Here is a 21,330-nt window from a genome sequence, read left to right as displayed (position 1 = left end):
GACCACGTGGGAAAACGTCTGGTGGCTTCTGCAAACATCGCCCTGGCCCTGCGCCAGCAATAGCATCCCCAGGGGCTTACCCAAGAAAATGAATACGCATGTCCCAAAACACCTTACACAAGAATGTTCGTTACAGTTCTAGTCATAAAATCCTCAAACTGGAAACAGCCCCACGTCCTCCACAGAAGAATGGATAATCCAACTGTGGATAGCCCGGAGCAGAGTCCACTCCGCGGGGCAGGGGGGCTAAGCCATAGGGTGAACCTCCCAGTGAGTGGGAGGAAAAGTCCTGGTCATGTGACCCCATCGACAAGACGTTCAGGAATTGCAAGAGCAGTGTCTGTCCGAACCAGCTGCTTCCATAAGACGGGGCAAGCGTTGACGGTCAGGGAGTGCAGGAGCATTCTGGAACGATGAGACGTTCTGTACTTCTACCATGTTGCCGGGTACAGGACTATCTGCTTTTTGTCAAAAGTCATCAAGGTATACTCATCTTTGTGCATTGCACTATATGAAAAATTTGCTTCCATTAATACAGAACATACAACCTATTAGATTCTGCAGATGTAAAGTCTTACTTTACAGCTTCTTGGGGCTAGAGTCCAAGCTAGGTCCTGGATGTCCTTCACATGGTCATGACCTTCCCAGTTTCCAAAGCAGCGCCCCAGCCCTGCCCTCAAGCGTCCCTCACAAGCTCCCTTGCGAGGAGCCAGGGCTGCCTGGGAGGAGAGACTGGAGCCAGGACCCAGGGTGATGTAGGGCTTTCTCTAAATGAAACCATGTCCTTTGCAGGGACAAAGAAGTAAGTAGTGAGTTCCCCATCACTGGAGGTATTCAAGTCAGGGTAGGTTGATAATATGTGATTGTTGTGATGGAGTGGGTTAGACTCAGTGACCTAAAAAAACCCCACTGACCTGAGAGTCTGCCATTCAAGGGCTTGCCTGGGGACAGTGAGTCAGCTTTGGGCCCAGCGTCCTGACTCCAGGCCAGCTTAGGCTCTGCTGTCCCCGGCCAACAGCTTGGCATCCCCTGCAAGGACCCAGGGCTGGCCTGGGCTGACCTGCCTCCTGAAGGCCTCCAGATCTGTATTCAGAGGTCCGGGGACTGGGGACTCTGACTCTACCGATGTGCCCTTTGTACAGGGACCCTTGGCGCCAGCCCCTTCCTGGGGCACAGATACTCCCAAGTGCTCCGTCCTGTGCCCACTGGCCTTGTAGATTCTCGAACACTACGGGCTCCTTCCCACCTCAGGGCCTTTGCATGAGCTGTGCCTTTTTCCTAGAAAGCTCTTCCCTTCATCACCCCCTACTCACCTTCCGGGTCTCAGCTTAGGTGTTGCTTCCCCTAAGAAGTCTTCCCCAGCCCCGGAGTCTAGGTTGGACATCTGTTACATGCTGTCTATAATTTCTTTAAAAAAATTACCAACATTTTAAAGATACATTTTATTGCGATAAAGCATATACAAACACAAATGTGCCATTTTCGCCGTTTGGTGGTATCGATCACACTTCCTTCTTCTTTTCCTTAATTCCTTCGTGGCACCAATCCCAGTGACAAGGACAAGTCATCGTATAATTACTGTTTGATGTGGGTCTTTGTTGCAAGGATTTGAACTCCTTAGGTCAGAAGCTCGCCTTGTTTTCTATGATACTCTACGGCGCTTAACACAGTGCCTGACGTAGTCAACAATGAATGATTTTCAATAAATGGACGTGTTATTTATGAAAGCAGAGAAAAACAATAAAGATACCAAAAACAAAAACAGAAGCCCCCTGCCATAGTCGTGTTTCTTGCCGCGGGGAAGCAGGCGGGAGGCTGGGGAGAACCAGAAGGCACTGGGTAGTCCGTACTCTTGAAAATGCCTCTATCCTTCCCCTAGTATTTGCAGTTTGACTGTCCCTCTAGGCTTGCGCATCCCAGAGACGGGGAGCTCACCCCTTGTCCTCCCTGGACAGCTCTGTCAGTGAGAAGAGCCTCCTTCCCTGGGCTTGCAGCAGCCCCCCGGCCTGCCCCACGTCCCTGGCTCCCAGGGACCTCCTCTCTGCACCCAGTCTTTGGGTGGGCAGTGCTGGGAGGGGTGGCTGGGAGCCCCGGGGAAGTGTGGTCCGTTCACCATCCTTCCCTGGGCCACACTCGGCCCCGCAGGCTCCTGTCTCCTGGCCTCCAGGCCTCCAGGCTCCCCGCCGGCTTCCTCTCCCCCCAGACTGGGCTCTCTCTTCTGCTTCTGCTGCTTCTGTGGCATCAGGGTTCCTCAGGGTCTCCTCCTCTGGCTGCGGCCGCCCTCATGCCTGGCTGCCCCTAAGTCTGGCCACACCGGCCCATCCAGACCTAGAAGTTAGCCTGGCCCTACCTGACCGGTCTGATGGCCGCCTATAACTCCTCCACACCCACACCTTCCGTCCACATGGTGCCCTTGCCTGCTCCCCCCCGCCCCCGGGCATCCACAGCCGTACAGACCCAGAACTGCCCCTTTCTCTGGCTCCTTTGAAGGCCCTCGTCCGAGCTGGGCTTCTTCAGGCTCGGGGAGGCTGGTATCTGTACTGGACAGAGAATCTAACAGGGGCCCTGGACGCACTCAGTGGTGCTCCTGATGTGTGGCGTGACCTAGCACCACCGCCTCAAAGGGCACAGACCCAGCTCCAGCCCAGCAGCTTCTAGCTCTGCTGGCCCTGGCCTGGCTCCTTCCCCCCAGACCCTGCCCACACCGCCCAGCACCAGCCCTGCCATTGGCTTGGCACAAAAGGGAATTCACGTCGGTCAGGCTGGTGTGCAAACCCTCCTCCGGCTCTCAGTTCCTGCCTCCCCACCCCCGCCCCCCCACCTCCAGTCCTCCCCTCTGCAGCCCTGGGAAGGGGGTTGGGAAGATAAGGCCCCTCTCGGGCTACTGGAGGAATGCAGGCCCGCTGTCTTGGGGGTGCAGGGTGGAGAGGTGGAGAGGAGCTTGGGAACAACATCGAGTTCTTTCCGGGTACTCTGCAAAGCTGACGGAGCGGGAGTATCTCCCCCATTGGACAGACAGGGGAACAGAGGCTCCGAGAGCCCATCTTGCCCGGGGTCAGAGTAGGTCCGGAGCGGAGCGGGGTGGGAACCCAAGGCCCTCCCGCCCGGTGCTGCTAAGAGAGTTTCCAGCATTGCCAGGACGTCTCCCATGCCTGGGAGGGCGGCCCTTCTGCTTCTGGAACCGAGCCATCCACACTGGCTAGTAGCTAGTAGGATCTGCCCAACTTCTCTGCAAGGTCAATGGGGGTCAGGCGCTCTGTCTTCGTGGGCACAGAAGGTGGTATTGAGGCTCAGAGAAGCTAGACAACTTACCCAAAGCCTCTAAGCAAGAAAGCAGAGGGGCGGGTCCTCCAGCTCTGGGTTTCCAGCCCTCTGTCCCTGACAGGGGCTCTGTCCCCGTTTGACGGCCTCCCTTTCATAGTGTCTGCAAAGCAGGCTCAGGCTCTGAGGACTCCGCTGCCCAGCTCCTCCAGAGTGGCCAGACCCCAGCGAGTGCACGGGACCGACCCTCTGCCACCCCTTGCCACCATGGGCCTTCTCGGTGGACCTTGGGAAACCCTGGGCTCCTGACCCCCACCTTGACTGCTCGTTTTCGGGCACAGGGAACCCGGAGAACCAGCAGAGCTTGGCGCTTCCTGACAAGGGCTGAGCTTTCAAGGTGTGCCTATGAGCGCTTTGCCGCCCGGAAGGAGGGGGTGGCAGGAGCACCCGTGTGCTGAGCAGTCCAGAACCTCCCCCTGGGTGAGGGAGCTCCGGCCAGCTTACCTCAAGGGGCCTGTTGACCCCCTGTGTGTATGGCCCTGGTCCGGGGAGAGGGGCTGGACCTCCTGCTCTCGAGGCCTTGCAGGCAAGGACCCCCTTGCTTCTGGAGGGTTCCCTGGAGACCCAGAGCCCACCCCTTGGAGGGGCCTCTGTCTCTGAGGCTCGTTAACGTTCATTCCGTCCTCATAGCCCCTCCCGTGGGAACAGTGGTCACGCGCTCTGGAGCCCAGACCTGGTGATTACCACTCCCGTCCCCGCCCGTTCCACACGCAGCGCCCCCACCTCTCGCATCCCCAAGGTTCCTGACTTCCTTCACGTCTTTCCACCATGGCTAGCGCCCCCAATTAGAAGTCTCTTCCTCCCGCTTGGCCGGTGCCACTTCTGGGCACAGAGCATGGACGTCTGGACCCTGGAGGGTGTCTGCCGTCTCCCTGCCTCCTGGCTGGGGCGTTCTGAGGCCGGGACTGGGTCCCTTCTTCCCAGGATCCCCCGCTCCTTGGATGGACAGGGCCCGGGGCTGAGTGGGTGCCAGCAAATGTCTGACTAATTGAATCTGCTTCCCGTGAATCGCAGTGAATATGCACAGGGCTTTGGGGAAGCTGTAGCCCAGAGACGGGCGGGGGCCTGCCAAGGTCACACAGCTAGAGCTCTCCCCATCCTTGTCTCTTATCGACCCCCTGGGGGAGACAGGAAAGGGTTCTTAAGGACGGAAGCACCCTCCCCCCATTCCACAGCAGCCCCTGGCTCACGCCCCTGGGGGGCAGCTCCCTTTTCGGTTGAGCCCCTCTCGGCCACACAGGGCAGTACCAGCTCCAACGACTCACACCCCAGCCAGTGCTCATTCCAGACCCTTCCTTCCATTTCCCAGATGAGGAGACTGAGGCTCAGAGGACGGAGCCGCTTGCCCAGGTCCACGGGGCAGAGCCCAGCCCAGAGCGCAGACACGGGCCCGCCTGCTGGCTCACCTGGCTGCCGAGCTTTCCTGGGGGGCCTCTGCGCTGTCCAGCATGCTGGGGTCCTCGGGGGCAGCCGCGTCCAGCTCCAGAGCTGCGTGGCATCTGCTGCGGGCACCTGCGCAAGAGCTTGGTGCCCCACTGGGCGAGAGGCTGGCCTTGAGTGGGCAGTGGGGGCGGGCCCCGGGCCGAGGGGCGGCGACTGGAGCGGCCCAAAGAGGCCCATTTCCTCTCTATTTTTAGACGCTCAAAACGCTCCTCAGGGGTGAAGTTGCTCAGGATGAAAACTTTCCTTTTCTTCGTGGTTTTGTTTCACGGGAGGCGAGGAGAATTTCAATGAAGCCAGTGTTCTTTTTGATGCAAATCCGCCCCAGCTCTCCCAGGAAGCCTGGCCAATGGGCTCCGGGCTTCTGGGCCCCCTGAGACCGTCCTCACCGGCCTGACAGGCCACACTAGGGCAGAGGGGGATCTCAGCCCCTGTGTGCACCCGGACCCTGCCGAGACGGCTGCCCCGAGTGCTCACACTCTGCAGCCTTGCCTCACCGTCTGGCCAACGCCGCCCTGGCGGGCGGTCTCTCCTCCCGGCCCACCTGCCCAGGCCCTGCCCGGGACACAGGACAGCTGAGGAGGGGCCCTGACTCCCACCCTCCAGGAGCCCAGTCTGGGGGAAGCAGAGACATTCCCACCCCGAGGACTATCCTGTCATTGTCACAGGCCTCTGGCCCGAAGCAGACATGATAGAGGGACCGAGGACCGTGACCGTTCCAGGGCGCCGAGAGACAAGCATGGCTCTGCCCCTTCGGCAGAAGGGAGAAGAGTGCCGATGGGCTTGCGTGGCCATAGACAGCTAGACGCGGGGCAGGGAGAACAGAGGGCTTCCTCTGAACCCCAGGAATCCCCCCTTACACTGGGTAGTGGTTCCCGAAGGAGGCTGGGACAAAGCACCACAGGATGGGGGCCTTAAAGCACACAGGTTATTGTCTCACAGGTCAGACTGGTGACCTGAGGGCCTCAGCAGGGCCGTCCCCTCCAGGACTCTAGGAGAGCCTCTTTCCTCACCTCTGCCAGCTTCTGGCGGTGGCCTGTAGCCCTCGACGGCCCTGGCTTGGAGGTGCTGCACCCCAATCTGTGCCTACATCCCTCATCCTCTCTTCTTGCTGCGAGGTCAGCAGTCACTGGACCGGGGCCCACCGAATCCCATACGACGTCATCCTAATGGCTCCCATCTGCAAAGACCCTACTTCCAAGCAAGGTCACCTTCCGAGGCTCTGAGTGGGCATGAGTTTTGGGGACATAAGTCAACCCAGTGCAAACTCTATACAGGACGTGTTGGTGGGGATTCCTGTGAGGTGTCCCCAGAAAGGGGCAGAGGGTTCAGCTGGGTCGCCGGGAATGCTGTCCTGACGGGTGGTGGCAGGGGGCTGAGAAGGAGCTTGGCTGTCTGCCGGAAAAGTCTGGCATCGGCCTCAGGCCTCGGGATGCTGCCTCCCCGTGCTGTTGAAGGTACACAGGACAGAGGGCCCAGTCTGGCTTTGAGGCCTGAACCTTCACCCATGCCCCCTCCCCTGGGACCTTGTGTGGGTCCCTGCCCCTCTCTGGGCCTCAGTTTGTTTGAATCATGTGGGTAAAGGCCTGAGACTGGGAACGTGTGGGGGGTGGGGGGGGCATGTTCCTGAATCGGGTGCACCAGCAGGACTGCGTCTTATTGATAAGTCCCAGAGCCCCCAGCCACGGGGCGACTGAGTCAGAGAAGAAAGATGTCCAATTCTTGGCCAAGAAGAAGGCCTGGAAGGGTTTGGAAGGAGGTGTGAACAGGCCTAGCAAGTGCACCCTTCTGCTCACCCTCCCCCAGATTCTTGGGGGTCCTAGGAAGGACGTCGGCCCTGGGGAGCGGTGTGGGCAGGGGCCTCCTTGGGCCATTTGCCACAGTGGAGACGACAAGGCCCCTGAGTGCCACTGAGGAGATGGTGCCAGGGCACCAGGGAAGGGAGGGCCTGGGCAGCCCCCTCCTCAGAGCCGGCGACGGACCAGGGGCCCACCTGGGGAGAGGGCAGAGCTGGGGGCCGGCAAGAGAGGCTGCTGGCCACTCCCCTGGGCACCAGGACCAAAGGCACATGCTGTGCAGAGGGTGGGTGCCGGGCTTGGTGCGGAAGGGAAGGACAGCGAGCAGCCGAGTCTGGTTGAGCCGTGTGGACAGTCAACCCATTCCCCGGGGAAAGTAACTGTGACCACATGCTGGTCAGGCTGCCTCTGCCCCCCGGATTCCGTCTGTGCCGGCTCTGCCCCCGCAGCTGAGCTGTGTGGACGTCACCGGGGTAGAGTTAGGCCAACGCAGGGGGCACAGGGTGGAGGGAGAGGCTGGGGGCTGGTTCCTCGTGCCCCTCGGCTGCCTGCAGGGTCAGCAGCAGCTTCCTTGCTCCTGTATGAGGCCCCAAGAGGCCCGGGGTAGGGCCACCTACCTGGTGGGCCTGGCTCCTCAGCCATGGGAGGGGTCTGGCCCCCCACGGCCCCCCTGTAGTGGGATGAACATCGCGGTTGTTTGCAGCCTGGACCATCAGCACTTCACCCCAGGACAAGTTCCCACAGTGGAGCTGCTGGGATGTGACTCAGTTTAAAGTTAGAAATGACAGTTTTTGTGACATGGATAGATTGAACACTCTGCCATTAGTAGGAAGAAGGGGAGAGGTTTAAAATTTTTTCCGTCAGGTTACAGAGAAAGCAAGCTGCAGTTCTGCCCGCCTGAGTCTGTCGACTGGGAAGCCCCATCCACATTCTGCACCAGCCGGAGGGCCCCCCTCTCTGCTCGGTACTTGGGGTGCAGGGTGGGGTGGGGAGGGCTTGCTGACTGGAAATAGGGTGTCTCCATGCTCCGGGCCCCGTGGTAAGATGGGGTTGTGGATGGCACAGGTGTTCTTAGCCAGGAGTGTGGGAAGTCCCTGAAATCATAGGCCCTGTGTGTGTGTGTGTGTGTGTGTGTCCCCATTTGTCCCCGTCTCTCTAGGGAGAGGGCTCTAGCCCTTAGCAGACCCTCGATATGATGGGACAGTGAGCAACCGTAGCAGGAGGAAAGCCCCGAGCTTTGGGGTTACACAGACCTGGGTTCAGCTCCCCGTCCTTGTGCTCAGGAGCTGAGCGACCTTGGGGAAGGGACTCCAGCGCAGTGACCGTGAGCTTGGCCGCAGTGCGGTGGGATAGTAACTGCGACTTCTGCGAGTCGTGGGTGACGAGTGAACAAGGTGCCCCGCACGGAGGCGGTGGCCGATGGGGCTTCCTCGAGGCTGCACTGGCAGGGATAGCCTGATCTCTGCCTCCTTCCCTGCACTGGAGCCCGAGGCGATGACGGTCCCCCCACCGGTCCCCACCAGGCTGACCTGGAACAGGACGATGCGAATGTGCACGCAGAGCCCATTTCCCTCTCCTGGAAATTAGATTAGGAGGCTCGGGAAAGAAGAGGGAAGGGGCAATGAGGGGGCGGGGCTGAAGGACCGAGGGGGCGGGGCTGCGGGGATGGGGCGGGGCTGCGGGAAGGAGGAGTCCTGGAAGGGACCCAGAAGACTGGGTGTGATGAGGGTGGAGCCCCTGCCCCCATCAGATGTGAACGACTGGCCTTCGCAGGCCTGGACCTGGGGGAGCAGAGTGCAGTCTTGGACCCCCGCGCAGGGATGAGGCCACACAGGCCCCGTTACAGCTGCAGTCTGAGAGCACATTCCTCCTCCGTGCCATCCCAAACTCCCCTTGTCAGAATAGAAGCCTCGGTCCTTACCCTGGTCCACTAGGCCCTCTGTGATCTGGGCCCCGCTACCCGACAGCACCAAGGAACGACTTGCAAAGACAAATCCTGGCACAAATGTGAATGTGTCAACATCGTCAACAGTTGGGAGAAAATCGAGTCTACGTGTCCCTACGTGTCCTGGCGGAGCCGGGATGGGGGCTCTGCCATGACTACATGCAGGGGCAGCTCCCCAGCCTGGAGGACCGAGAGTTTTCCAGCTCATCCCAGACGGTCACAGTCTCTGCCGGGTCTGCACACCTCTGGCCTTGTACACCCTACATGTTTTTCTTTACTTTGACCCACTTCTAAAATCTAGAAATGGATTCTGGTTTCATCCAAAGCCATTCCATCTGTGAAGTCACCAACTGCCTGGTTTGCTCCACACACACGTTTCCCAAAGTGCGCTGAAATTGATGTGAAACTATCAAGAAACGTTTGTCCCTTCCACCTACACTATTTGATCACAGGACACTTTTGGAATCTGCTATAGAAAAAGCTGGGGAAATTTAGTTTTATTTTCACTGGAGGAGGTAAATGTTTTCCATGTGAACCATGCCAGTGTCAGGGAATGGCTGTCAGAAGCATCACGTGGGTAAATGGTTCAGACCCGTAGCGCACACCGAGGACTTTCGGGTTCTGTGAACGTGGCTGGAAACCGAGGTGGAGGCATAAGCATGCCGTTCAAAACTGTAGGAGCAGATAATAGAGCCAAAACTCGGAGCACAATGACCAAGCATTGGCAGGAGGCTGGGGGTGGGGTGGGTGGGAGCGACACCTAATGAGCTAAGTCATTGTACACAGGTGTCCTCCACGGCTGATAAACCGAGACCGCAGGAGATGAGCATATGCTTTAAACCTGCAGAACCCTCTCAAGAAACAGGTGTTATGAATAGAAATGGTTTAAAAAAACAACCCACAGAAGCATCTGCAGCTCGGGCAGGCGGAGCATCAACTCCTCTGGGCTATTTTTCTAATACCATGTATATGTATCACTAGGGCATAATTTTTTATTTTGTTTTTTAAATTTTGAAACGCTGTGCTCCGGGGCTCTGGCTTAGGCTGCTTGGAACTGCAGCATCTCCCATGTGCCAGATCTCCAAGAACCGCCTCCGCCCCAGAAACCACCTTCCTCCCCCCGAGCCCAGCTTCCAGGCCCCTGTGCACCCGAGGGCTCCATGGCCAGGGCTGCGTCTATGTCCTATGGACAGGTGGGGTTTGGGTCCCCCGCTTCCAGCTGTTTCCTCCAGCTCTGGACAGAACCCCAGGAGGCGTTCCTGAGGCTCAGACTCCTCTCCCAGGGCCTCAGGGTCTCACAGCCTTACCACCAGGTCAGAGCTTTCCTGAAGCAGGGGCCAAAGAATGTGGTGTGTTGGGGTTCTGACGAGTGGGCCTAGGGCCAGGAGGGGGCAACGGGGCTACCTGGGAACAAGCCCTTTGAGGGAGGAGATTGGGGCAGACGAAGAGGAGGTGGGCCACCCCAGAAGCATGTCTGCCAAAGAGGCACCTTCTTCCCTCACCTGGAAGGCCCAGACCGAGGGCCACAGAGCCAGTGTTCTCGGGGCAGAGGCTGAGCACTGGTGTAAGGTTAGAACGCAGCCCAGGACAAGTCACCCCCCTCCGAGTCTGTTTCTTCATCTATAAAATGGGGACACTTGGTTGCCAGGGACAGAAACCCTAACCAAAACCAGCTTAGGGAACAAGGACAACAAAATGAGGCGCTCCAAGAAGGCAGGGCTAGCAAGTACACATGGGCGGTGGGTGGGGCTGGGATGCGGGCTGGGCTGGGCCAGTCGGCCCGCCCCCACCCCCCCCCAGGCCTCACGCCTCCCATCAGTCCCTGTCTTCCCAGACACTGTCTCTGCACCAGCTCCCTCGTGTGGAGACACAGGAGACCGGGAGGAGCCTGGGTGTCCCATAGGATGTGACAAAGAGCTGTTTTTGTGAGCCGTGGTGGGGCCGCTCACCACCTTGTATTTGCTTCCACCCGTTTCTGCCTCACTTCCTCCCCGCCCCACACATCAGTGCCCTAGGAATACCGTCCCAACAGTCTTAGGGCAGAAGCGTTGCCTTGACTCTGTTTTCTGGGCAACCTGGGATAAAATAGCTGATTACAAGCTGTGTGACCTTGGGTACATTATTTAACCTCTCTGTGCTTCAATTTTCTCATCTGAAAAAATGAGTCATAATAATTCCTATCTGGTGGGTTACAGTGAGTTAAATGTACAGAAAGCACCTGGAGCTGTGGAAGCTTTCAGTAAGAGTTAATGTTTGTTATTTGTATTACCCTGGGCCCCGAGAAAGCTCCAAATTGGCACGGAGGCAGGTCCTCATGGAAGAATGGAGTGGGGAGCATGCTGGTTGCTGCTCAGGCCCCCAGCCCCGCCCCGGGCTAGCTGCCCTTGGAGCTGGGGGCTGGGCTGAGGTTGGGGAGGGAGCCCCGGACAAGGGTCTGCAGGCCTTGGTGCACGACCCTGGGTGAGGCCTTCGTGGCCCTAAGCCTCAGTTTCCCCACTTATGAAGTGACATTTACATGCACACCCGTCTCAGGGCCTCACCTGGGGCAGGGCCAATGGAGCTCCAAGAGCTTCACTGACTGAAAACTCAGTGAGCCTTTGCCCCAGGTGAGGTCTGTGCATGCCAGGCCTGGGGACCACGGCCTCCATGTTACACTCAAGGGAACTAAGGCCCAAAGAGAGGAAGCAGGCTGGCCCATATGGGGGAAAGGGCTGGTGGCACTGGGCATGCTCCCCCAAGCCTGGCACAGACCCCCAACCTCAGGGAGCCAGGGGCATGGCCTGGGGACCCTCCAGCTTCTGCCTGGGCTGATGCGTCTGTGGCCTCTCCAGCAGATGGCCCGCCAAGGCCTCGGAGTCCTGGCACGTGGCCGGGGCAGCCAGGAGCCAGGGCCGAGGAGGCAGGCTGGGAGAGCCCAGCGCTGGTCAACACAGGGGCTGAACTTCCAAGCACGGAGAGTGTGCTCTCTGCTCAAACCCTGTGTGCTACTTAATGACAAACCTCTAAGGCCAGGCAGCAGGGTGTAACGAAAGAGCATCTTTAGCAGAGTCAGGCTGGGGCCCTCTCAGTTCCTAGCTGACCCTTTCCTGTCCAGCCCCTGATCCTTGATGTCCAGAGGGCACCAGCTGGGAAGAAATGAAGTCTGCTCACCCTCAGGTGTGAGTGGCCACATCTTGGCCTAACAGTGTCAGCCGCCTGGCCTTCCTACAACAGGAGAGGGGAGCGAGGCCACCCCGGCGTCCCACGTGCCCAGAGCCATGCCATGCATCCACACCCGAGGCTTGTGTGTGTGTCAGGACAGCCCCGCCAGGAGGCGTTCGTGTAACCCCACTGAGCAGATGGGGACACTCCGAGAGGCTAGGACATGCCGAGGTCCCACAGCGAGCCGTTACAGATTTGAGGCCAGAACGCAGGTGGTCTGAGCTCCCAGACAAGCCTGGCTCTGCAGCACTGACGTAACACAGGGGGTTTGCCTCTCGGGCTGCGTCCGAGGGAACACGACTGAAGGACGTGTGGAAGTTCCTCGTTACAAGTAAGGAGCCAGGGAGGTGGCTCTAAGCACTGTCTCCCATGGTGTTAGGTGCAGGAAGCATATTCCGGGCATTAGGGGCCAGGCAGGGAGCTTGCACAATCCCTGGGTTTCAATCGTGGATGCCTCGTGCACCAGTATGCTGGTGCACACACTGTAGGTTCCAAAAATGGTAGAAAGCTCCACCCACAGCAGGAGCTCCTGGTATTATAATGAGCTAGAGGTAACTTCAAGATAACTCAGGGGGCGTTGTGCCTGGCTCAGACCGGCTCCCGGAAGGGGCTGTCAGGTGAGGCACCTACTCATGCTTCTCCTTGGCTGGAGCTGTGGGTTCTGCAAAACCAAACACGTTCCTTCCCTGCCCTTCCCCTCCCCCTTTTGCTGATGGTTTTCAGCCCTCTGATTTGAGCCACCTCCTGATGCACCCGAGCTACCAGCGAGGGCTTGCCAAGCTGTGGATGGGAGCTCAGAGGAGGCTGCCCTGGCCCAGGGGATGAGTCTTGGCTGTGCCCAGGGAGCCCAGTGGATGCACAGCCCCAGCTAAATGCATTGGCGCTCTTTTCTGTAGCATCGCCCAAGAGTCTAAAAAGCTTTTTTTTTTTTTTTTTCTTTTTCCACATAAGAATCTGATCGTCCCAATAGACTGCTTTTGCCTGGTAGGACTGCAGGAGATCCATTCTTCTTGGAGTTCTCCCTGCGGCAGAACCGAGTCAGACCCTGAACCCCCAAATCCCAAGAAGACTGAGTGGAGCCCCAGGGGGAACTGGGGGCTCCGGGACCAGCTTCCATCAGCCCTTTCTGAGGACCTGGGTCACAGAGGAGCCAAGTCATCGCCAGGGCCCTTCTCAGCATCCATAACTGACCTCCCCCCCCTTGGGCTTTGCCCCCGTTCGGAAAGAGCATTCACACCGCAGGGCCATGGGAAGCTGAAGAGGTGATGGAAAGGTACAGAAAGTGGGGAGGGCTGCCTCCCCTCACTCCAGGCTTCCCACACTCACCTCCTCTAGGAGGCCTTCCCAGATACCCCTATATGCTCCAGCTTTTTCTGGTACAATCCATGGAGACTTCCTCCCTGCCACCAACAGCTACGGGGCCCCCTCTGCTCAGTCTGGGGCTCGGGACCCTGCTTTTCCTGGTGGCTCCAAGGTCTGACCACTCGGGCATAGGACTGAGGAACACAGGTCTGCTTATGTGGAGTTTCAGCCCGGCTAGGAAGGGGGCCCTGGACACCAGTAACAATGGAAACAGGACCATTGTTTGAATCAAGCTGTTGTTTACCAGGCTCTATGCTAAAGTGTTTTACGCACATTGTCCTACTTAATCCTCATACAACCTTATAAAACTACGTTATTATCATTATTTCATAGATGAGGACCCTGAGACACATGGACGTGAACACGCCTGAGGTCACACAGCACATGACGGAGCCAGAGTTTGAGCCCCAAGGTGCCACCTGTCAGAGCCATCATCCATGTGTGTGGCTCAGGGTTGGCTCCCTGGTGAAGGGGGCTTTTCAGTGGATTGGAGTTTTGGGGGTGAGAATTCCAGGAACAAAGCTGTGGGAGTGGGGAAGTGCCAGGGGCTCCTAGAGAACCGAGGGGTGTATGGGCCAGGAGAGAAGAGCGTGGGTGTGGACCCACCAAGCAGTTCCTGGGTTTGGGGCAGAATTATGGCCCCCGAAGATGTCCATGTCCTAACACAACCTGCGAATTTGTTAACGTCCACGTGAAAAGGGACTTAGCCAATGTGGTCAAGTTAAGGACCTCAGGATGGGAGCTTATCCTGGATTACCTGGGGGTCCCAATGTGGTCACAAGAGAGGCAGGAAGGCCCGCGTGAGGGGAGATGTGGCCACGGACACAGAGTCAGGCAGAGATGGGACGACAGGGGAGAGACCCTGAACGCAGGCCCCGGAGGGCTTCCGGAACCTGGGAAAGGTAATGCAACGGCCCTCCTCTAGAGCCTTGGGAGGGATGCAGCCCTGCTCACCTTGACTTTAGCCCAGTGAGACCCGTTTTGGATTTCTGGCCTCCAGAGCTGGAAGAGAAGAAACGTGTGCTCCTTAAGATACTCAGTTTGTGGCTGTTAAAGCAGCCAGGGGGACAGCCACGGGGCTGCGGACCACGCACAGCGAGGGGCACCTGGGCTTTCAGCAACAGCGTCCCGTTTGCGTTTTAGAAAGCTAAATTCGATCCCACAAATCCTTACAGCGTACCTTCCGTGTAGCGGGCAGTGCGCGGGGCCTGGGGGACACAGCGGCAAGGGGGACATGGCAGCCCGAGCCCGCTGCAGAGGCATGGAGGGCGCTCCAGCCCCTCGGGAGGGGCCGTGCAGGGGGAGCAGGTTATCACCAACTGGCAGCCTGAACAGAACGCTTCCAACCTGCAGATGTGGGGCCTTTGTTTATCTGGAAGGGGGTTATCTGAACGGTTCTTCGGGGAGCACTTCTCTGCAGACGGGCGGAGCCCGCGGGCAGCGTTCTGCTGGAGCGCGTCCGTGCCGCCGCGGCCCCGTGCCGGTTCCCCGCGCCCCCACAGGGGCTGTCTCAGAGCACCAAGCTGGGATCTCCACGGGGGGAGGTGGGGTGGGGGGCGAGAAAGCGCCACCCCGACCCACGCAGCCATCCCACTCCTAGGGGTGGACCCTACAGACGTGAACACACGTGCGCCCGCAGACACGCACGGGCGTGCCCGTGGCCACACTAGCCCCAAACTGGGAACACCCCAAATGCCCATGGATAGCAGAATGGGTGACATGCTTACACCGGGGGGCACCAAGCAGCAGTGAGAATGTGAGTTACTGTCAGACCAGAAACTGGTAATTCTCACCAAGCTCACACGGAGCAAAAGCTGCGAGACACAAAAGAACACGTATTACAGGACTCAATGTTCACAAACAGGAACCGCGACTCTGCGCTTAAGAAGTCAGGGCTGTACCCGGGCGGGGGCGGGCTGTGGGGCACGCGGAGCTGGGGGCCGGCTGAGGGGGCGGGGTGCTGGGGCCCCGCTGGGGTGCGTAATGCTGGGGGGTGGGCTGGGGTGCGGGGTGCTGGGGGGCGGGCTGGGGTGCGTAATGCTGGGGGGCGGGCTGGGGTGTGCAGAGCTGGGGGGCCGGCTGAGGGGGCGGGGTGCTGGGGGGCCGCTGGGGTGCGTAATGCTGGGGGGTGGGCTGGGGTGCGGGGTGCTGGGGGGCGGGCTGGGGTGCGTAATGCTGGGGGGCGGGCTGGGGTGTGCAGAGCTGGGGGGTCGGCTGGGGGGGCGGGGTGCTGGGGGGCCGGCTGGGGGCAGGGGCGGGGTGCACGGTGCTGAGGGGGACAGACTGGGGGGCGAGCTGGGGTGCGCAATGCTAGGGGGCAGGCTGCGGGGCTCACGGGAGCTGCTCCAACTCTGGGCTAGGGTTACATGGGAGTGTTCGCTTTGTGATAATTCATTGAGCTGTGTACTTAGGATTAGTATATTTTTGGTGGGGACATTACATTGCAATAAGAAGGAGCCTACACTGGTCATGAGCACTGGGTGAAACTAATAGAACTGTATGTTAACTGTCCTGGAATTTAAAATAAAACAAAAGAAATTAACTGAGCATATGACAGTGATTAGGGTGTTTTGTTGGCTGTATGATACAGAGCTCATTGTCTGGGAGCGAGGAGGCTCGGGTTCTAACGTTAAGCTGTCTGGACTAAGATGCTGTCTGGACCCTGGGCAAGCTGGGGCCCATTTTAGGGTCTTAATTTCCTCATTCAAAAATTGGGAGGGTGTGTAGGTGGATTATATGATTTTTGCAGAAACTGAGCAAAATGTTTGCGCTGTAGCTAACCCACCTCCTTATAAACAACAAGAAAGGCCAAGACTTTGTCAGAGCTGGAGATGTTTTCCCGTGTCCTTGTGCTGGTCACGTGAGGGTTTGGCTGCACCCTAACAGCCCAGCTCTCTGACCTCAGCTGCAGAGGCAGGTGTGTGTGGTGGACTGTGTGGTGGATTGGAAAGAACGCGGTAGGCGTTGGGATCCTTCAGACAGGGCTGGGGTTCCGGCAGTGTCCCCGTCTTCGCAGTGCGTGACCTGGGGTAAGCTGTGGGTCTGTCTCCTCACTGGTGAAATGAGGGTGGTCATGCCCACGCTGCTGGGCAGGTGTGCCTTCCCTCCAGCCAGTGAGCTAGGTCTCCTGCAGGGACCAGTCCAAAGATGGCATCTGATGCTCCTGACAGTGTGTGTTGATCCAAACTAAGCAAAGACGTGGAGCCCTCCCAGTGCAGACACCGTGCGTGAGGGCCTCCCCTTGCCAGCCCTGGGATGATCAGAGAATTGTGAGGAGTATGTGCTGGTGTTCCGGTCTCACTCCCCGTGCGACCCTCCTAGGGCCTTGTGGACGTGCTGACCCCAGGGCCAGAGATGCCTCACTGAATGGCAGTCCAGCCTCTCTTACGGTGCTCAGCTTGGGGTCCCATTCTGTGAGGCAAGCAGGACTCCAGGAAGGGGGTCTGACATGAGAGGGAGAGCTGTGGAGGCTGGGCTGGGCTGGGTGCTGTAGCTCAGAGAAGATTTGAGGGGCCCCAAGTCACCACTTCTGCAAGTCCAGTGGCCTTCCAGGTGGAGACTGGTATTGCTCCAGCCCTGTCTCGGAGAATCCAAACCTGCTTATTTTTAATGACTTTTTCCTAAGTATATTTTATATAAATGCTCATGCAAAAAAAAAAAAAAAAAAAAAAGATGAGACAGAAAAGCAGAATAAGAAAATAAAAATCACCCACAATTTCATCATCTGGGTATAGTGGTTGTTGGCATTTTTGTGTAAGCCTTTCAGATTTAGATCCCTAGTGACCAAATAGATTTTGTCGGTCAGAGTTTTTGGTGGCAAGCAACAGAAACTGGCTCCGGCTAGCTATATGAATTAAGGTATACTTAGCTGATGCATTGGGAAAATCCCAAAACTACAATAGTTCTACACAGCACGGATTTATTTCTTGCTCCCATAAAGCCGCGGACAGTTGGTGGGTGTAGGGCGTGGGGGCCTCTCTGCTTCACACAGCCACCCAGACACGCAGGCTGAAGGCGGCCCTGCCGTTCAACACACGGCTTCCCGGGTCACCTGCCACCGTGAGGCCACAGGCAGAGGAAGAGACAGTGCAGGAGGGTTCCCGGGGCGTGGCGTCCAACCATCCTTTTGCTTTCTGTTAGCCGGATTCAGACCCGGGGCCGCCTAACAGAAGGCCGTGGGAGGACCTGCAGAACTGACAGGAGGCCGGGGCACCAACCTTGCAGGCTGCGTCCCTCTAGGTGCTCCAGAGGGCCCGAAGGGGGGAGTAACAAACAGGCCAAGCACCTGGTAGGCCGGCTGGCTCCCCCACAGCTGCCAGGCGTCCTTCCTCGCCCTGGGTCACTCTTGTGGGGCCCAGCGTCTTAGAAGGGAGGATCTGTGGCCTAGCCCAAACCGTGCCCTCATCCCTGGCCCCCACTGAGGGGAGGCAGGCTCTGCGGGGTTGCTCGGCCCCTCCCCAGGGAGAGACCACCCTCTGGAGGGCCCCTGGGACAGGAGACTGGTGCTGGGCAGTCACAGAACCGTGTTCCGTATGATGCACTTCACTGTGCTGGGTTGCCGGGCAGGGCCCACTTCTCGGGCCTCCCCCCCACCGGCCCGGAGCCCACAGACACCACAGGGCCTCCAAACAGCGGGAGGAAGTCAGAGACAATGTGGTCAACGGAATTGCCCGGCAGCTTCATGGGGAGTAGCAGAGCGGAGTCCAAGGTGGCTCAACGCAGGCCGTGTCTCACCACGGAAGTCACCGCGGTTTCCGTGGTAAGCCCCCAAACGCAAGGACAACCTCCCCAGTCCTCCCCTGTCGCCAAAACCACCCCAGCCCACACAAAGCAGCGAGAGCGCCTTCCCAGAGGCCGTGGGGAATCTGTGGGCTCCCCTGAGCATTCTTGGTGTTCCGCTTGCAGACCTGCCCGGAGCGCACACACAAACACACGTGCACACACTCACACGTGCGTGCGCTTGGCCGGCGGGAGGCCAGTGGGTGGAGGTGAGACAGCGCAGCCCGCCTGGGCTGGACTTTCTTCCTGTGGCCGGCCTCTTTCCTCCTCCCCTTTGCCTCCAGGCTCCTTCCTGGAGCAGACATCCCTCCTCCGTGTTCCCCATTTAGCCGCCATCTGTTAAGACCCTGCCCTTTGAATCGCAATCTCCTCCCTAAACTGCTTTTCAGTGTGTTTTTCCAGGGACAGTTCCCATTCTAAGAGCAACGCACAGCTAGCTACTCAGGTGCACATTTCAAGTGCTCCTTCACCATCACCCTAACCGAAGTGCGGTGTCTCTGCTTCGGAGTGGACTCCAGCCTTGTCCTCGGGCCTCCCACTGGCCACCAGCACTGCACCATCCTGGCAGTGCACGTTACAGTTCTGGCAGGACCCGGAGCCAAGCAGGGCGAGCTGGGCCCAGACCGTGGGGCAGCTTCAATGCCAGAGCTCGGATCTGATTCTCCTACGCAAGGGCCCACCCAAGGAGCCAGAGCCGGGGTCCTGCAACTTGGACAGCACTGGGCTTCTGGCTGCTGCGTGAGTAGCTGGAGGGCGGTGAGGGTCTGAGCGATGTTGCACAGCCGTCGGTCATGGGGAGGGCAGCAGAGGAAGAGCTGAGCCTGATGGTTGAAAGCGGAAGCCGAGTGCTCTCCCCTGGTCGGGAACCGTCATTTGCTTGGAACCATTACTGCTGGGATGGGACCAGCTGAGGCCACGGAAAGATCCACGGAAACTATTAAATATGTGTAGCATTACCCAGACAGGCTACCCGACAACAGTGGTCTCAGTAAGGCGAGTGTCTCAGCTCGCTTCCACTGGAGAAGGGAGGAGATTTCGACCTTCCATCCTGTGGGCGTTTTGTATTTCCACATGCGCTGCTTCCAGCAGACGCGTTGACGGGCTATTTGCATCAAGTGACAATGGCCCACGTTGACCACGTGCTGTGCTGAGCAGAGCCCTGAGGGTTTGCAGTGTGTGACGGACACACACATATACGCACGTGTGCACATGATCACATTTATGATCTTAGATACTCCCCGCAACCCTATGAGGTCAGTACTATTACGGGTGAGAAGCTGACACAGTGAAGTAGCTTGCCCAAGGTCACCCAGTGAGGAACAGGCAGAGCCAGCATCACATGCAAGGGCCCTGAGAGCTTTATTTCCTGGAAAGAACCAAACGAGGAGATAGTAGAACAAGCCTTGGCCTCCAGGTCCGCTGCAGACCATTACAAGCTGGGGTAGATCATCTTTTAAATGCACACTCTCTCAGGGGGACACTTTGGAGAGTGATGGATGTGTTCACTACCTTGCTTAAGGTGATGGTTTCATGGGTTTATACGTTTATCAAGCCTTATCAAATGGTACACTTTATTTTTTAATTTAAATTTAAATTCAATTAATTAACATATAATGTATTATTGGTTTCAGAGGTAGAGGTGAGTGATTCATCAGTTGCATGTAACCCCCAGTGCTCATTCCTTTCGCGCCCTCCTTAATGTCCATCCCCCAGTTACCCCATCCCTCCCCCCCCCTCCACTCCAGCGACCCTCAGTGTGTTTCCTGTGATTAAGACTCTCTTATGGTTTTTCTCCTTCTCTGGTTTCATCTTGCTTCATTTTTTTCCTCTCTTCCCCTATGATGCTGTTTTTTTTTAAAATTCCACGTTATCAGTGAGATCGTATGATAATTGTCTTTCTCTGACTGACTTATTTTGCTTAGCATAATACCCTCTAGTTCTATCCACGTCATTGCAAATGGCAAGATTTCATTTTTTTTTTTTGGTGGCTAGTAATATTCCATTGTATAAATATACCACATCTTCTTTATCTGTTCATCTGTCGATGGACATCTAGGCTCCTTCCATAGTTTGGCTATTGTGGACATTGCTGCTATAAACATTGGGGTGCACGTACCCCTTCGGATCCCTACATTTGTATCTTTGGGGTAAATACCCAGTAGTGCAATTGCTGGGTCGTAGGGTAGCTCTATTTTCAACTTTTTGAGGAACTGCCATACTGTTTTCCAGAGCGGCTGCACCAGCTTGCATTCCCAAAATGGTACACTTTAAACATGGGCAAAGCATCATATGTCAATGATATCTCAATAAAGCTGTTAAAAAACTGATATCAAGTATATGATGAGATTAAAATATTTGCAATATTTCTACAGTAACTCTTATTTACCTTATGTGACCCCATTACAATGTTTGAACATGGTGCATAAAATTCATGATTCACTTCTGAATCTAAGCATTGCTTTGAGAATTTTGCTATGCCTCAGAAGAGCAAAGTGTCTGCAAATCAAAGCTGAGAGTTGCAGTGGCTCCAGAAACGTTCTGTGCTGCCGAAAATAGAAGACAAAATATGCAAAAGTGCTGTTTATAACAAGATAGTGATTTTTCTGAAATAATCAGAAAATAAAAGTATGGAATATAAATGTGTAACAATTCTGTAAAGCCTGTTAGGCCTCCCCGCCCACCCCAACTCAACAGGATGCAGGCATGCGTGGGAGATGCTGCCCGTCCAGCTCCAGACGCCGCAGTAAAATGAGTCTCACCGTAAACTAAATGCAAACTAAATGCACCGTAAGGCACATCACTGTTTTGGTTTCCCAGTGCGCACAGTTACGTTTGTGCTACACTGTAGCCTATTAGGTATGTGATAGCATTATGTATAAAGAATACAATGTACATACTTAATTTAAAAAAGCTTTATTGCTAGAAGAAATGCTAACCGCCTTCTGAGCTTTCACTGGATTGTTTTGCTGGTGGAGGGTCTTGCCTCCGTGTTGACAGCTGCTGACTGAGCTGGGTGGTGGCTGCTGAAGGTGGGGGTTGGGGCAAGTTCTTTTTAAAGATTGTATTTATTTATTTGAGGGGGGAGGGGCAGAGGGAGAGGGAGAGAATCTCAAGCAGACTCCCCAATGATCGCAGAGCCGGACGTGGGGCTCGATCCGGGCTCGATCTCACGACCCTGAGCCAAAACCCAGAGTCAGATGCTTAACCAACTGCACCACCCAGAGGACCCCTGGCAGCTTCTTAAAGTAAGACAGTGATGAAGTCTGAGGCATGGATTGACTTCCTTTCGTGAGGGAGTTCTCTGTAGTGGGTGATGCTGTCTGAACTCTCAAAACGAGTCAGGCCTCTGAAATCCTGCTGCTTGTTCAGCTCAGTTCGTGGAATATTCTAAAACCTTGTGCCCTCCCAACAGTCTTCACGGCATCTCCACCAGGAGTGATTCCACTTTCTCTGCTCGTCCAGAAGCAGCAACTTGCCCATTCAAGT

The 21,330-nt window shown here is 57.0% G+C and overlaps 1 protein-coding gene across 1 annotated transcript in view; it reads right to left on the bottom strand.

The window, feature by feature from the left end:
• ACSBG1 (acyl-CoA synthetase bubblegum family member 1) overlaps window positions 1–17,748 on the bottom strand; it is a 55,538-nt gene extending 37,790 nt beyond the window's left edge. Inside the window, exons 1-9 of the mRNA XM_088025188.1 lie at window positions 17,659–17,748; window positions 14,967–15,348; window positions 14,839–14,879; window positions 14,246–14,273; window positions 8,479–8,553; window positions 7,811–8,086; window positions 5,259–5,316; window positions 5,151–5,167; window positions 4,728–4,833 (exon numbers count right to left, since the gene is read on the bottom strand). Of these exons, the coding sequence (XP_087881314.1) occupies window positions 4,728–4,833; window positions 5,151–5,167; window positions 5,259–5,316; window positions 7,811–8,086; window positions 8,479–8,553; window positions 14,246–14,273; window positions 14,839–14,879; window positions 14,967–15,348; window positions 17,659–17,748 (1,073 nt within the window). The remainder of the gene's footprint in view (window positions 1–4,727; window positions 4,834–5,150; window positions 5,168–5,258; window positions 5,317–7,810; window positions 8,087–8,478; window positions 8,554–14,245; window positions 14,274–14,838; window positions 14,880–14,966; window positions 15,349–17,658) is intronic.
• Window positions 17,749–21,330: the final 3,582 nt, after the last annotated feature.

The sequence above is a fragment of the Eumetopias jubatus genome, unplaced genomic scaffold (genome assembly GCF_037043125.1).
Source record: "Eumetopias jubatus isolate StellerSeaLion01/CBP00866 unplaced genomic scaffold, mEumJub1_p1.0 scaffold_7, whole genome shotgun sequence".
Classification (NCBI taxonomy): domain Eukaryota; kingdom Metazoa; phylum Chordata; class Mammalia; order Carnivora; family Otariidae; genus Eumetopias; species Eumetopias jubatus.
Note: the sequence above shows the minus strand (reverse complement) of the source record. Positions and strands in the feature narration are given on the sequence as shown.